This window comes from Oryctolagus cuniculus, chromosome X (genome assembly GCF_964237555.1).
Source record: "Oryctolagus cuniculus chromosome X, mOryCun1.1, whole genome shotgun sequence".
Lineage (NCBI taxonomy): Eukaryota > Metazoa > Chordata > Mammalia > Lagomorpha > Leporidae > Oryctolagus > Oryctolagus cuniculus.
In genome coordinates, this window is record NC_091453.1 from 30,094,351 (window position 1) to 30,111,234 (window position 16,884).

Here is a 16,884-nt window from a genome sequence, read left to right on the forward strand (position 1 = left end):
ACAGAGTTGTATCACTGTAGTCAGATGTTTAGATCTTATTGTAAGGACCATGGCAAGCCAACTGAAGGATTTTCATCTTTTTTGTTTTTTAAAGATTTTATTTATTTATTTGAGAGGCAGAGTTACAGAGAGAGGGCAAGACAGAGAGAAAGGTCTTGCATCCACTGGTTCACTCCCAAATGGCTGCAATGGCCAGAGCTGGGCCGATCCAAAGCCAGGAGCTTCTTCCAGGTCCCCCACATGGGTACAGGGGCCCAAGGACTTGGGTCATCTTCTACTGCTTTCCCACACCATAGACAGAGAACTGGATCAGAAGAGGAGCAGCCGGGATACAAACCAGCACCCATATGGGATGCCGGCGCCACATGCAGAGGCTTAGCCTACTACGCCACAGCGCCAGCCTGATTTTCATCCTAAGGAATTCCTGGAATAGGGAATTTTGCTCTAGTGTGGTTGCCCTTTATCCCAACCATACAAGAAGGGTCTTAGATCTCCCACCTGGCCTAAGTGCTTCCCAAAAAGTCCCATAAACTCACTGAGGTATTTCCAGTAGACTTTGCAAGAGTGTTGGGAGAACAGATGCTTTTATAAGAGGACAGAAGATAACAAAACAAAACCACTCCCACACTTCTGATGGAAATTTCTTGTTTTTCCCTCCACTGTTTTCCATTGGCCCACATCTAATATTTCTTTGCTCTTTACTCTGTCTCCATTTATTTTCTAAAACACCATGAATATGTGAATATGACTATGAACAATAACCAAGAACTATAAATCCTTACTGATCCCAGAAGGTTGGGGATTCTAAACAATAAAAATATGTCCTCTGCCTGCTTTTCTGAAAAGAATATTTTAGAGACACAAAAGGGCGTTGTTAACAACAAACAAGCTCTGAGGACATTCCTGGCTTGATGGTGGGCCCTAAGCCATCAGGTAGTGATGCAACAAAACTGTAGACACCAAGCAAAAAAGAGCTCCCTGCAGCCCTTGCCTGGGCTCCCTTCCTCATTTCTCAGCCCACATCCTGACTGCATCAACCCGTTTGCTATACAGCTTCTAGCCACTATTGTTTTCAGCAGCCAGAATTCTCAGTCTAAAGAGAAAGTCCCCTTTGTCCTCCCCATCCATGATTTAATTTACATTCTCCTGAACGCCCCATTCACTACGTTTTTAGGCTAAGAAGTCTCACAATTGTACTAGATCCTGAATTTGAATTTCCCTGTGTTTCCACTTTTTGGAAATTTGCCCAGGTCAGCCACTGGATAGTCCCAGAATTCAGCTTTACCTTAGAGAAAATCCTTACTGTTGATGATTTCTTATAGCATTTCTAACTACTGTGATATATTTTCCCTTGGATTCCTGTATTTTTTCTTGCTGAGAATACACACGTGTCCATAAATATGTAGGGGCATATTATGAAAAAATTATTCATGTACTTAAAAAATTTTTGTACCAAATGAAACATCTTTTAATTCCATTTCCCATGAACTTTCTGAACTCCCTTTGTACATGCGCACAGATGCACACATATGCCCTTTGCTCTGAGTCAGTAAAGTTTCTACTATTTTTTTCCAACTTGACAGCATTCCTAGAGAGATGTCTCTCAAGTTTTCAGAGGGTTGCTCTAAGTTGCATTTTCTTCTTTCTCACTTAGATGTACCATTGCTGGCATTCCCCGATCCTTCAACACCACGATTCACAAAACAAAGTCACTAACTGACTTTCTACATTTCTGTCTCCCTGTTCCCACATATAAACATTCTTACATGTGAATGCATAAAACTTATTAGGATATTAATGGCCAAAATTTGACCACAAAGTAATATGAATGCAAAGAAATGCCAATTGCTAATAGAAAGCATGTAGTTCATTAATTAGGAAGCACTAGAAAAGAAACTTCCTTGTGCTCATTAGACAATCTTGATGGGAAGACAGAATATTGCTAGCAGACTATGGCTTACCTAAATGTACTAAAATCCAGTATCTTCGTGTGTTCAGAGTCAGCAGCTGCAAATATCTGCTTGATCTCTTTGGATCTCGGTTCTAGTTCTTTCAGCTTTTGTAGGGCAAATTCAAGGTTGCTAAATGGAAACTAGAAGAGAGAAATGAAAGACAATTTTAAATATGCCTGAGATTTCAGGGGGCCAAATCTTTCTCGTGGCCAGCAAGGAGACATCGCCCTGTGAACCTGAAGTTAGCTGGACATGTCTTTCCATACAGCCCAACAGCGAGAAGACATGATGAGCTTTGTATCACCTCAGTTAAGGCTTTAGGACAATGGATGACATTAGCATAGGTCTCAGATCGGAGAGAAATGAGCTTGAGGGACAGCAAGTCATAGAGATCAGAAATCAAGCCCTGCTTCCACTTCAGCGTCCTCCTTGTAACCCTTGGCCATCGGCCTAGTATGTTCAGAGACCCTAATGGAGAGAACGGGGATTCAAAGTCGGATCTATGAATCTCTCTTTTCTATAGACCTTCACAATGGGCCTCCCTGGAATTGCTGGCCACCAGGTGACGCACTGATCGGAGCAAGGCTAGGTGTCAAAGATCTACACAGGCACTGTAATCCCTGTTCAGCTGTCTCCTACCTTGTGATTAGCTTTTTGACTAAGAATACTCCTTATTAAATCCAGGAAAGCATAAGGTTGTAAATAATTATAGCTAAGAGACCAAAAATGGGGAGATGAAATTTTAAACTAAAAACATTGGTGGTGATTTAGTATAAAGCTGCCTCTCTTCCACAGAAAATGATCCAGGTGGTTTGGCGCCTAGTGCAGCCCCCACTCCCTCTGCTTTTTTCGCATTTCCTTTCATCTATTTCCATGATAGGATCTATTAGCTCTTTTGAAAAGACTCTTCAAACTGATATTAAAGGGTATATTAATCTTTCTCTGCTTAGAATAACCTTGTTAAAAGTAGTTTTAAAATAATACAATTTTCACTTGGGGTGCTGATAACAGATAATGTCCTACCATGCTTTTATCATTCTGAAAGGAGAAAAGTCCTTAATATCTTAAAAGATATATATGTGTGTGTGTGTGCATATACACACACACACACACACAAAACTACATACAGATGCTACACAACTTCTAATGGGAACTTGGAAATGCATTTAATATACCCAATCTAGCAAACATCTTAGATTAGCAACCACGAGGCTGACTGGGAGCTGTGCTCGCTGCCACTGCCCAGCATAACAAGCAAAGATCTAATCACAGCGCACTAGCCCAGGACAAGATCCAAATTCAATACTCAAAGTCCAGCTTCTACTGAATGCATACTGCTTTAGCACTATGACAAGTCAACACATTTAAGCCCAGGCATCCCGAGGGTCCTCAGGATGTATTAAAGTATAGGTTCACCTTCTGTTTGAAAACAGAACCCAAATTTATAATGGCTACACTGACTGAGCTTGCTGTGGGCCACATAATCATATCTAATCTTCACAGCAGCTCTATGAAATAGGCATTCTTGTCATTCCTATTTCAAGGATGAGGAAATTGAAGCCCAAAGAAGATACTGCCTAACGTCCCAGCTATTAAGTGTGGTATCAGGCAGGGTTCCAAGCCAGGCCTGCTGGTCTCCAGACTCTAACAGCTGGAGCACTAAACTTCTTGCCTCATTTCAGTGTTTTCAAACAGCCACTGGTTCATGGCTTTATGATAACCTGAATCCCTAACACCACACGTGGAGAGATGGTGTGGCAGCCACGAAGGGTACTGCTCAGGCCTCCTGTCAAGAGCCCCTGCAATGAAGAGCATTGTTAGTTGGCAGCCTCCAGCTGCCTTACCTTCCAGACGGACACACACAGGATTCACACACAGTGCCGGGTTGTTCTTACTCACTGACTGAGCACAAGGGCCAGGGTGATGTGGGGGAGGGGTGCCAACACTAGAGCTGGCCCTCTCCTGCTTGATGTGGGACCTCTCTGATGGGCACTCTTTGCTCTGGGGCTCCCTATTGACCTAGCTGGGACTTTCTCAGAGCTAGGTTGCCAGCTGAGGTTTTCCCTACCCCCGCTCCTTCCCTCCCCTCTCTTTTCACAGGGGTCAGATCTGCACCCCAGTCTAAAGGCTCTTCAGCCTCCACATCTGTGGGCCTCCTCCTCTATTCTTCTGAGGCATTTCACCCAATACATCTCTTACACACCTAGTTCTATCTTGGCATCTGCTTCTCAGGGGATCCAAACTAACAGAGGTGATGGGATCTACAGCAAGAGACTAATCCTAGCAACTTAGCAATCTTAGCAACCTGAGAATTTTTTATACATAAATGAGGCAATATTGGTATCATGTGTATATATAAAAATGTACCTAAGTATCATGACTTACAGGTAGAGTTTTAAGATAAATTTTTTTCCAGGTAGATTTTTCAATATTAGACAATGATTGCCAAATACATGTTTGCACACTGAATGAGTCTACACTTAACATAAAGATTTTTATCAATATGTTTTTTCCTGATCAGCATTGACATAATAGCATATTTAGTAATAGTGCCCATCTGCTCTCTTATTTCCTTTTTTAACTTTTTTCATCTTATTTCAAATAAAAAAATCTTTGAGTTCACTATTGGCAATCTCTCCTTAACCTCTGACTTAGGCCTTTAGATGGTCACTGTTAGAGGAAGTTGCAACGCCAGCAACTATCAGATTCCCTTGGGGTTTCTGTTTGTTTAGGTCTCAGCCTTTTCTGTTGGCCTTTGCCAATTAACTGGATGGCACAGTGTGTGGCATCAGCTTTTCTTGCTTTCCTATAGTTATTTAACTTCATTCTGAAAACACTGTTAGTGTCAGCAGAAAACCCAGGAAACTTGATTCAGCCCGGGCCTGCCTCCTGCCTGTGCCTGGAATCCGTGATGCTGAGCAGTAGAGAGCCCAGCATATAAACAGAGTACACAAGGACCTGGCCTCTGTGATGAGACCTGTGGCCAAGTTGCATGGATCCATTATTCATGCCCACATGTGTGAATGCACAATGTAAAACTAGTGGCAAGACCAACAAAAAAAGACCATAGAGAAAGAAAAACACACATTGAAGAAGGCTGGGAGGCAAGTCAAGAATTATACAAAGTAAATTCACCCTATCTGAATGCTTCTCCATGTATGTTAAGGTGTACTCATCAGCACTGAGCAACATGAACAGGTAGCCATTCACGTTCACTGTGGTTCCAATGTATAACTCCTCGGACTTGATATATTTTGATGGTTCACTTTTAAAGACTTCCTGTCCAGGCTTCTTTACACGACTTCTTTTCAAGAACAGCCCGCCAGTAAACCCTATAGAAAATAAGAAAAGTTCTCTATTCTTAAAAGAACCTATATGCCTTACCTTTGCAGTTATTTTATCCTCAAATACAGATTAGACAACTTGTCTGTGAACTTACCACACTTAAGGGAAGAATGAGATGGTGGATGAAGACATTACATTTCCTAGGTAAGTATGTTAAAGCAAAGAGTGTTATGGCATTCCATCCTTTTATTTCCTTTCTCCTCCCTTCCCAATCCACTTGGCAAGAATCTGTTACATATGCCCAGCAGCATCCTGGGCATGTGGGACATCAAGAGGACACTCACAGGGCATGTTTGAACAGTCCCAGTTACAAAATCCCTCGCTTGTGCTCATTTCCATTGATTTGTCCAAGATGATCTGTTATGCCTAATCTGACATACAGATTCTGTGCAAGATGTTCCCTTATATAAAGGAGATTACTTAAGTGTTTGAAGATAACTGAGTTCCCTCGACTCTTTTTTTTTAATAGATAAAGTATCTGCTTCTTTTAGTAATCCCTCGTATTTCCTACTTTCCAGAATTCTCACCATCTTAGCTGCTCTCTACTAGACATTCTTTTTTTGGCCTCTTGGGAAACAATGAGCAAAGCTGGATAAGGGAGTCTAGTACCTTCTGATACTGGACTGAAATCTACAGACCTGTGAATACGAACTGAGACCAGGATGGGCTTCTGTTGTCAGTTTTGTCACTCTCCTTCTACCACAGGGAGAAACCACAGGTGGTGCAAAGACATAAGCTTTGAAGCCAAATAGAGCTGCACTCTATCATGGCTCTGTCACTTACTTGCTGCTTAATCCTGAGGAGTTCTTTGATTTCTCAGAATCTTTGTAAATTCTCAATGGTGAAATGTGAATAAATTGGGGAGTGCGGCAGGTGTCCAAGTGGTTAGGATGCTGCTTGGGATGCCCACATCCTGTATCAGAGTGCCAGGTTCAAATCCTGGGTCAAATTTCCTGCTGTTGTTTACTCTGAGAAACGGCAGATGATGGCTTTAGTAGTTGGCTCCCTTGCCACCCATGTGGGACACCCAGATTGAGTTCCCAGCTCCTAACTTTTGCCTGGTACAATCCCAGCCATTGTGGGCATTTAGGGAGTGAACCAGTGGATAAGAGCTCTCCATCTCTCTTTCTCTTACTCTCTCTCTCTCTCCCTCCCCCGTCCCCCCTCTCTCTCTGTGTCTCTCCCTGTGTCTCTCTGCCTCTTAAATAAAAAAAAAAAACTGTATGGGTGACATGCAAATGTACCACTCAGATCGCTTACTGTGAGGAATATAACTGATGGAAGGCCCCAGCTGCTATGTGCCGAAATCCATCCCTGGGCGTGTGCCGAGGTCACGCTTCCCACAGGCTGCTGCCAACAAATGACTGAGCAAGGCAGAAATACTAAGGCCCATTCCCATAAGACAAGGGCTCCTCCAACAAGCAACTTTAGCTCAAAGACTCGCCATTGGCCTTGTCAAAATTTTTGTATAATTCCCTTGCAGTCTAAGACCTCTTCCTTTCGTCCTTCCCTCTGTCCTGCCCAGGAATCAGACACACTCTGCAGTCTGATGGCTCTCCTGCCTTCCTCTGGCTCCTTCCACATTTCTTCTTTCTAGCATTTATCCTAATGAATCTCTTGTACATTTAATTATTTCTTGGATTTGCTTCATGGAGGACCTGTACTAACAGAAATCTGACCTCGTCACATTCTTAGAAGGATAATATTAGGTACTCAACCATGGCTGCTATTATTACTTGTAAATTTGTAATTGTTCGCCATCACACCTTTCTGTTTTACACATGCTGCAATTTGCCTGGCCATGTCTTCCTCATTCAGGATGGTACAGAGTTGATTTTTTTGACCATTACAAGCATGGCTTATATTCATTCATATTCAATTTTATATTTTAAGATTTGATCTATTATTCAAAACACTGCAGAATCTGACTTAGTTGTACAAATTATTCATTACTTATTGGCATGCTAAGTGGCTCATAGTAGCTCACAGGAGTTGACTGTTACATTTTCAGAGATTCTGCAAACCAGTTTTTAAACTGTTGGCTTCTGGAAATTGGTCATGATTGGCGTATTCACACCATGGAAACTGGCAAACAGTATTTATACAGGACCTTTAAATTTTTTTCAAAGAGCCAGTTAACCAGCACATGATTGATAATTCTTCCCAAATGTGCGTCTTCCACACATATACAAGTTTTAAATATGTTGAGACAAAGAATAGAAACTGACAGTTCCATAATTTGATTAGTCAATTGCTTTCCTTAGCAATGGCCATAGTATCAGCACACTGCAGAGAGGCATTCCATAGACCTGAGTGCTGGAACCTTAATAAAAAACCTTGACAGAAGGGCCAGAGAAAGATACATCCTAAAGATTAAATCTGTATAACTGGAATTCTTGTCTTACAGTCAAAGATTTTGTAAGCAGGACTATCAAGAATATAGACTTCCTCTGGGCTTCCTGGGTATGAGTGGGAGTGGTGGTAGCCAAACCGTGATTTTGATATCCTTGGATTCCACAGAGGTGCCTCAGAGGGCAGATAACAAGAGGGAGTAATGGCAAAAAGGAATGGGCATTGTGTTGTAGCAGATTAAGCTGCCATTTGGGACATTTGTATCCCATACTAGAGTGCTGGTTTGAGTACCAGTACCTCTACTTTCTTTTATTTATTTATTTATTTTTTATTTTTTATTTTTTGACAGGCAGAGTTAGACAGTGAGAGAGAGAGAGAGAGAGAGAGAGAGAGAGAGAGAGAGAGAGAGAGAGAAAGGTCTTCCTTTTTCCACTGGTTCACCCCCAAAGTGGCCGCCATGGCTGGCGCGTTGCAGCCGGTGTGCTGCGCTGATCCAAAGCCAGGAGCCAGGTGCTTCCTCCTTGTCTCCCATGTGGGTGCAGGACCCAAGCACCTGGGCCATCCTCCACTGCCTTCCTGGGCCACAGCAGAGAGCTGGACTGGAAGAGGAGCAACTGGGACAGAATCCAGCGCTCCAACCAGGATTAGAACCCGGGGTGCTGGCGCCGCAGGCAGAGGATTAGCCTAGAGAGCTGTGGTGCCAGCCATTACCTCTACTTTCAATCCAGCTTCCTGCTACTGCATCCTGGGAGACAGCACAAGATGGCCGTGGTGCTCAGGCTCCCATTACCCACCGGGGAGACCTGGATGGAGTTACAAGCTTCTGGATTCAACTTGGCCCAGCCCTGGCTGTTGTGGGCATTTGAGGAGTGAACCGGTGGATGGAAATAAACCATTTCTCTCTCTCTCTTTTTCTGGCTCTTTCAAGTAGATGAAAATAAATAATAAAACTAAATAAGAACATAGAGATTTTTCTGGGTCCCCATCCATGAACCAACCACAGCTGTTCTTCCTTTATCATTTTATATTTTGAGGTTCTCATTTAAGAAACCAATGTAAAAAGATCTCTATGGGTTTAAAACAGAACAAAAACAAACAAAAAGAAAGTCACTATTGTACATCATTGAGGCTACAAAATCAGATCATATTCCCAATTTTAAAAATGAAGAGACAGTTCAATGTTCTGAGGAAAATGCTATGAGAGATATGTCTCTTACCTGAATTTCTCCCTACAGGTTCAAACACTGAAATGGTGTCATCATCGAGAAAATATGTAATAACAAATGTCCTGTCCTTTTCAAGACTTTTTTCTGTGACTAGTTTTGCAAAAAAACGGAGTTTATTGCTTATGTTGCCATAGCTAAATGGAAGGAAAATGAAGGTTACAGAATTAGACAAGTAGACTTCCACATAATATGTAAGTAAAAAAAAAAAGCTTGTAAAAGCTTTTCTAGCATTTTAATATCGTAGCATAAACTTTCCAAAGTGAAAGAGCTCTACCATCTTCTTTTCAACTTTCTAAATCTACATGTAGAGAGATTTTCTCAATATATGAAAATAACCCTTATTCTTTGTAGGTCCTGGATAACACATTGGGAAATTTTACCCAAAACAAATGTCCTTAGCACACTGCTCAAAGCAGCAGCATTAACTGGTTGGTGTCTAATCATGTGGCTGGTCAACAGGCATCATAATCCTGTCAGAGAGAAACACAAGCACCTAGTCCTGTGGTTGAAGCAATCCAGAGGCCATGCTCTGCCTATGCCTGGGGGCACCTCCCTGTTTCACCACCTGCTGTCTCCTGCCCATCTGATTCCCTACTCCAGATTCCCAGCATCCCCTTCAGGGCAAAAATTAACTTTTCTCTTTTAAATGCTATAATAAGTATTACAGACCTGTCTTTTTTTTTTTTTTTTTTTTGACAGGCAGAGTGGACAGTGAGGGAGAGAGACAGAGAGAAAGGTCTTCCTTTGCCGTTGGTTCACCCTCCAATGGCCGCCGCGGCTGGCACGCTGTGGCCAGCGCACCGTGCTGATCCGATGGCAGGAGCCAGGCACTTCTCCTGGTATCCCATGGGGTACAGGGCCCAAGTACTTGGGCCATCCTCCACTGCACTCCCTGGCCACAGCAGAGAGCTGGCCTGGAAGAGGGGCAACCAGGACAGAATCCGGCTCCCTGACCGGGACTAGAACCCGGTGTGCCGGTGCCGCAAGGCGGAGGATTAGCCTATTGAGCCGCGGCGCCGGCCTGACCTCTTTTTTATATAGCACTTATTATCTATTATCTAATATAACACGTTTTATGTTGTAAGTACTCAATAAATGTTTGTAGAAAGTTGTTACCAGATCCATATAAACTGGAATTTATACTTAGCATTCTATGCATGAATAGTCCAGAGGGTTGAAATGCATCAAATTTTAGAATGAAATGTTCCCAAAGTTGATTGCCTAGTCTCTGAAGAAATTAACTTCTGATCTGTCAGCAGAGGCATGTCTGCAGACATCAGCTAGTGAAAGGTAGACCTCCTAACATAACAAACAGTAAATCCTCGTGTCTGTCTATGATGATCAAAACCATTACCCCAGGAACCGGCTTTGCGGCACAGCAGGTTAAGCCATGGCTTGCGACTTCAGCATCCTATCTGAGCTCTGCTTGGAGTCCCAGCCGCTCCACTTCTGATCCAGTTCCCTACTAATGCACCTGGGAAGTAGCTGAATATGGACCAAGTACTTGGGACCCCGTCAACCACATGGGAGACCCAGAGGAAGCTCCTGGCTTTGGTCTGGCCCTGCCTCAGTCATTGCAGCCATTTGGAGAATGAACCAATGGATGGAAGATCACTCTGCCTTTCCCTCTCTCTCTGTAACTCAGCCTTTCAAATAAATAAATTAATCTTTAAAAATTTAAAACCATTACCCCAATAAACCATGCCCTGTCATAACTCTAAGCAGAGAAGTCCTCACTTGTAGACTCTCTTATCTGAAATTCATCCTTTCCTTGTGTTCAGACAATAAAAAACAAAGTATTTCTGACTTGCAGAGACATAAAGTACCTTTCTCTGTGCCCATTTCTCTGACTGCATGGCACCAAGATTCCCAGCTTGTGGGTGCATATGAGATGGAGCACAAAGGTTTGGAAGGCTAGTCTCAGGGCAATTTGGGCAAAAGAGCCAGATGGCCACAGGTTTAGTTTAGTTTCTTAGTACCTAGGTTTTTAGTATGTAGCTTCAGGCTTCAAGTGAACCTCATGTAGCATGCCAACTTACTTCTCTGGTGCATGACTGGATTTAGAAGTAACAAATAGATTCAGTAACCCCTCTCATGAAAGAACTATTCTGATTTCTGAAATATCACTTAAACAATAAATGAGGTCTAACTTCAGGGCAAATGAATACTATAGTAAGGGTAACTGCCTAGAATTTACATATATTTATAAGTGGGCTAGTGTTATGGCACAGCTGGTTAAGCGGCCCCTTAGAATGTCTGCAACCCATACTGGAGTGCCAGTTCAAGTTCTGGCTACTCTACTTCTGATTCAGCTTCCCACTAACACATTCTGGGAGGCAGAAGATGATGGCGCGAGTACTCGGGTGCCCCAGAGTACTTGATATAGCCCAATCCTGGCTATTGTGGATACTTGAGAAATGAACCAGTGGGTGGGAAGATCTCGTTCTCTCTCCCTGTCACTCTGCCTTTCAAACAAATAAATCTTTAAAAGTAAATAAATAAATAAATTCATAGGGCTGACACCATGGCACAGCAGGTTACGCCACTGTTTGGAATGCCTGCATCCCATATTGGAGTGCCAGTTTGAGCCCTGGCTTCTCTGCTTCTGATACAGTTTCCTGCTTAGGAGCTTATAAAGGCAGCAGAAGATGTCCCAAGTACTGGGGCCCCTTTCACCCATGTGGGAGGTTACAATGGAGTTCTTGGTTTCAGCCTAGCTCAGCCCTGGCTGTTGCAGCATTTGGGGAATGAACCAGCCATTCTTTCAAATAAATAAATTTTTCAAAATTCATAATCATGTACACTGTGTTGATTTTTCACATGTCCAATATGCTATTTTTTCCCACCTAATTCTACTCAATAAAATCTTAGGGGCCAGCATTGTGCCTGCAATGCAGGCATCCCATATGGATGCTGGTTCATGTCCTGGCTGCTCCACTTCTGATCTAGCTCCCTGCTAATGGCCTGGTAAAAGATGCAGAAGATGGGCCAGCGCCACGGCTCACTTGGCTAATCCTCTGCCTGTGGCGCTGGCACTCCGGGTTCTAGTCCCGGTTGGGGTGCCAGGTACTAGTCCTGGTTGCTCCTCTTCCAGTTCAGCTCTCTGCTGTGGCCCTGGAGGGCAGCAGGGGATGGTCCAACATAGTGGCCATTAGGGGAGTGAACCAATGGAAGGAAGACCTTTCTCTCTGTCTCTATCTATAACTCTACCTGTCAAAAAAAAAAAAAGATGCAGAAGATGACCCAAGTACTTGGACCCCTGCCACACAAGTAGGAGACTTGGATGAAGATCCTGGCTCATGGCTACAATCAGGCCCAGAGCTGGCTGTTGTAGTTATCTGGGGAGTAAATCAGCAGATGGAAGATCCCTCTGTTTGTGTCTCTCCCTCTCTCTAACTCCGAATTTTAAGAAAAATGAATCTTAAAGTCTTTAGATCAGAAGTTCACAAATTTTACTATGTATAAAAGTCCCCTGGGGAGCTTGTTAACTATATAGAATCCAGAGTCCTACTCCCATCCAGACATACACACTCAGTAGTTAGCTTGCATTCCCAGAAACCTGCATTGTTAATAAGCACCCCCAGGAGATTCTGATGAGGTTATCCCCAGGGCACACCTTGAGAAATATTGAGTCTTCATCTATTTCCCTGACTACTAAGCTAATTATTAGACTTCTCTGAACACTCTTTGTATCCCAACCCTCTGCCCTGCCAGCTGGCCACCTACACATACCTTCTGAACCAGCCATAATGTTGCACCTATGTTAGCACTACATAGATTTATTCTTTTAGCTATTCTCTTGAACTATCACAGTAGCCTCTTAACTGGTCTCTACTTTCATTATTGCCCTTCTACAGCTTATTCTCAACACCACATTGGAGTGATTCTTTTAACATGTAAATGGGATCAAGTCACTTCTGTACTTAAATCTCCCACTGGCTCCCCTTATCAGTCTTAAGAGTCTTCATAATGATCTACAAGGTCCCCTGTGATTGCCTCCATTACCTCTTGCTATGGTTTGGAGGTGGTGTGTCCCTCAAAGGCTTATGTGTTAGAAGCTTGGGCCTAAGTGTGGCAATGGAAAAGGTGCTAGAACCTTTAAGAGGCTGGGCCTAGTGGCAGGTAATTAGATCACTGTAGGAACTGTCCCTTGGAAAGCATTAATATAGCACCCAGCTAGTGCTTACGAGAGTGGTTGCAAAGGTGAGACTGACCTTTCCTGACTCTCTGGCTTCTGAGCTCACCATGATGCCCTCCACTGTGACGTGATACAGTCAGAGGGCCCTCGACAGAGGCCAAAAGAATGAAGCTACCGAATTTTAGACTTGGCAGACTTCAAAACTGTGAGCTAAATAAACCACTTTTCTTTATACGTTATCCAGCCTCAGGTACTTTGTTAAAACAACAGAAAATGGACCAACACACCTCTCTTACCTCGCCTCTGTGTACTCCGCCCTTTACTCATCTACTCTATTCAGTGTTGGCCTCCTGGATCATTCTGGCACATCCTGAGCATGCTTCTTGCTAGGGCCTTTACACCAACTGTTCCTTCTGCCTAGAATGCAGTTCTTCTCCTCAGTAAGGTATACCCAAACCACACTATTTAAAACCACAACCACGAATATTTCTTGGCCCTATACTCCCTTTATTCTTGTCACAGCAACTTAATACCTTCTTTATTTTCCCCACGGTGCTTTACACCTTCTATATACTACACAATACACAGGCATTATCTTTCTCATTTATTGTCTCCCTCCTGCAACTAGAACCTAAGTTATATTAGGGAGGACTTTGGTCTGTCTTATTCACTGATGTATCCCAAGCACACAGCAGGTAATCAGGAAATATTTGTCGACTAAGAAAATGAATGGCTAACTCAGGGCTACACACCTACTAAAAAAAACTCTCAAAAATAGCTAGAGCTGTAGAGTCTTGTGGTTAGAAGACACGTGAAGGCTTATGTTTATTGACGGGAAGAAGTTTAAAAGAGGGAACAAATGGCTGAGAGAGAGCAGATGGACAATACCTGAAACAAGCAGTACATTAAGATAAAATCATGAATATATGACTGCTATATGGTTCTGAATAGCATGTGTCTGGGATAACTTTCCTAGTGGGAAGTCATCTGTCTCTTCTATCCATCAGTATGAACTGGATGAGTGAATTCTTATTCTATTTATTGTACTCATTTATTCAGCCATTGTTTCTCTTATTAAACAAAAATTTTGTTGGGTCACAAGTATGTAGACAGTACTGAACAAACTTTAAGGGAAGCAATAAATTCCTCAGGGAGCGCTTGGTCTAGGGGAGCCCACAAATCACATAAATAAGTAATCACCATGAACTGTGATAAGGACAGAATCTGTAGCAAGAAAGGTGAATTCCAGGAGTCAGATTTACCTGGATTCAACTCCTATTTTCATAGAAACTAGTTATGTGAACTTGGGCAAGTTGTACAGTCTGACTCTCAGTTTCCTCATATAAAGAATAGATGCAATAATATTATTTTCTTTCCAAGGTTGCTTTGAGAATTAAATGATATCAAGTGTTACAAAGCAGTTAACACACTGTAACCGATAATTACTTATTATTCATAGTAATATTATTGTTAGAGGTATGGTCAGCAGAATATCATGAGTATACAGAGAATGAAGTAATTAATTCAGCCTGATAAAGTGAGGTTCTTGTAAGTCAGACTACACAATCTGCCTACCAGATCACCACAGTGATGTTTACCCAGACAATAAAGATCTGCAGGTCCACTGGGAAAAAAACCAAAATAAAACAAAACAACAGGGGCTGGTGCTGTGGTGCAGTAAGTTAATCCTCCACCTGAGGTGCCTGGCATCCCATATGGGCTCCGATTCTAGTCCTGGGTGCTCCTCTTCCAATCCAGCTTCCTGCTATGGCCTGGGAAAGCAGTGGAAGATGGCCCAAATGCTTGGGCTCCTGTGCCCACGTGGGAGACGTGGAGGAGGCTCCTGGCTCCTGGCTTCGGATCAGTCCAGCTCTGGCTGTTGCAGCCATTTGGGGAGTGAACCAGTGGATGGAAGACCTCTCTCTCTCTCCTTTTCACTGTCTGTAACACTACCTCTCAAATAAATAAATAAAAATCTTAAAAAAAAAAAACCTCACGTGCTTTAATTTGAAACTATTATCTACAACAGCTCATAGCAGATCAGTATTAACTTCATAAGAACAGTAGCACCTGGTAAATTTTTGAAAAGCAATATACAGAATCAACTGTCATGGACAATTTTATGTCTCAATTCACCTTTTTCTTGTTTGTATTAGCAAACTATTCTTTGTGTGCTTTGTGAGGTCATCTTCCTTAGACTCACACAGTTTTAAAACCTTGGGTTAGTCAAACTTGTGTATAAGTCTCCAGCGGAATGCACCAGTTACTATGGAAACAAGGTCACTATGTAGGAGGAGCTTGAGAGAAGTGTATTCCTGGCACAGAATGATCAGTGGACAGAAAGAAATGTATTGAGACATTTGTGCCTATACCACTATCCTTCAGCCATGATAGCATAACAAGAATATAGAACACTATGTACAATATAGAACACTATCTACAGTCAAGGTTCTTTGGGCAAGTTTACATAGTGTAGACAGGGAGATTAAGTCAACTGTCCACAAAGAACTGCTCTCCCCTGGGTTCCAGAAGCAACACCCTGGATAATATTTCATCTTGTTTACTTGTAAGAAAACTTTCCTTTCCTTTTACAATAGGGGCATTCTTTCTGCACACCTCCTTCTGGTGGCTGCCCTTAAAAACAGCAGTAAGTGAAAAGTGTCTATCCAAAGCCCTACCCTGGGAACTGCACGGTAAACACTGTTAACGATAAGAGAGGATGGAGTATAAGTTGGTGTACCTCTTACATGATCAAAATCAGTGCTTCTCAAACACCAATACACCTCAGAATCCCCTGCAGGGGCTGTGAGAAAACAGAATTCTGGGCCCTACCCCTTGAGCTTCTGTCTCAGTGGGTCTGGGAGGGGAGGCACAAGAATTAGCATTTATACTAAGTCTGGGTACCACATGTAGAGTAGCATCAGTCCTAAAACTTAAAAACTCTAAAGTCTTTAAAAACAAAAGATATTTCTCGAAGGAGAGAGGACATCATGTCATGGCAAAGACAGACCATGAGATATCCCGTAAAATTCTTAAGAGATTTTCATCATTTTTTCATAGGCAGCACAAATATTATTCTTTTTCCTTCAAATGTTCTACAACAGCTTCTGACTTCATTCAATTTGATATTCAGGATGCTGTCTTTTTCGTCTCCTACTTCTAGTTTTACTATACATTCACTTTATGCTGTTTCTCCCCAGGATCTCCTAACCTGTTATTTCCTTCTTATAGGATTGCAATTTTTAGCCCACATCCTATTCAAGCATCTGTGACAATTCTCTACTACTTTTCCCTCAACTTCTTTCTCCAGGGCCTGTTCTCCCTGCAAAGGTAAAAAAAAATCTATGGGCAGTCCCCACATCCTAGAATCAGGAGCAGATTCTTTTCCTCACATATATTGGAATATTTTTGAAAGTCCATCTTCTAAGATCATACTCACCCGTGTAGGCAATCTATGGATAATGAACTCAACTGAACCACTCAAATGAAAAATACAACATTAAATGCCAAATAACATTTTGAAAAAACACTTATAAATCATTGAAATTTCTATGGTAGAGGTTGGTAAACCACAGCCCATGGGGTCAAATCCAGCTAGCCACCTGTATTTGTATAGTCTTTGAGCTAAGAGTGGTTTTTACATTTTTAAGTGAAAAAAATAAAAAGGATAATATCTTGTGATATGTTAAAAGTATATGAAATTCAAATGTCAGTATCCCTAAAAAAGGTTTTATTGGGACACAGTCACACATGTGTTTACATTCCATCTATGGCTGCTTTCACGCTACAACAGCAGATCTGGGTGATGGTGACAGGGCCCGTATGGCCCACAAAGCCAAAAATATTTACAATCTGACCCTTTAAGGGAAGT

At 42.3% G+C, this 16,884-nt stretch overlaps 1 protein-coding gene across 1 annotated transcript in view; it reads right to left on the reverse strand.

The window, feature by feature from the left end:
* Nucleotides 1–16,884, reverse strand: part of EFHC2 (EF-hand domain containing 2) — a 183,471-nt gene that overhangs the window by 67,730 nt on the left and 98,857 nt on the right. Inside the window, exons 9-11 of the mRNA XM_008272519.4 lie at nucleotides 8,867–9,009; nucleotides 5,088–5,284; nucleotides 1,962–2,092 (exon numbers count right to left, since the gene is read on the reverse strand). Coding sequence (XP_008270741.1) covers nucleotides 1,962–2,092; nucleotides 5,088–5,284; nucleotides 8,867–9,009 — 471 coding nt within the window. The remainder of the gene's footprint in view (nucleotides 1–1,961; nucleotides 2,093–5,087; nucleotides 5,285–8,866; nucleotides 9,010–16,884) is intronic.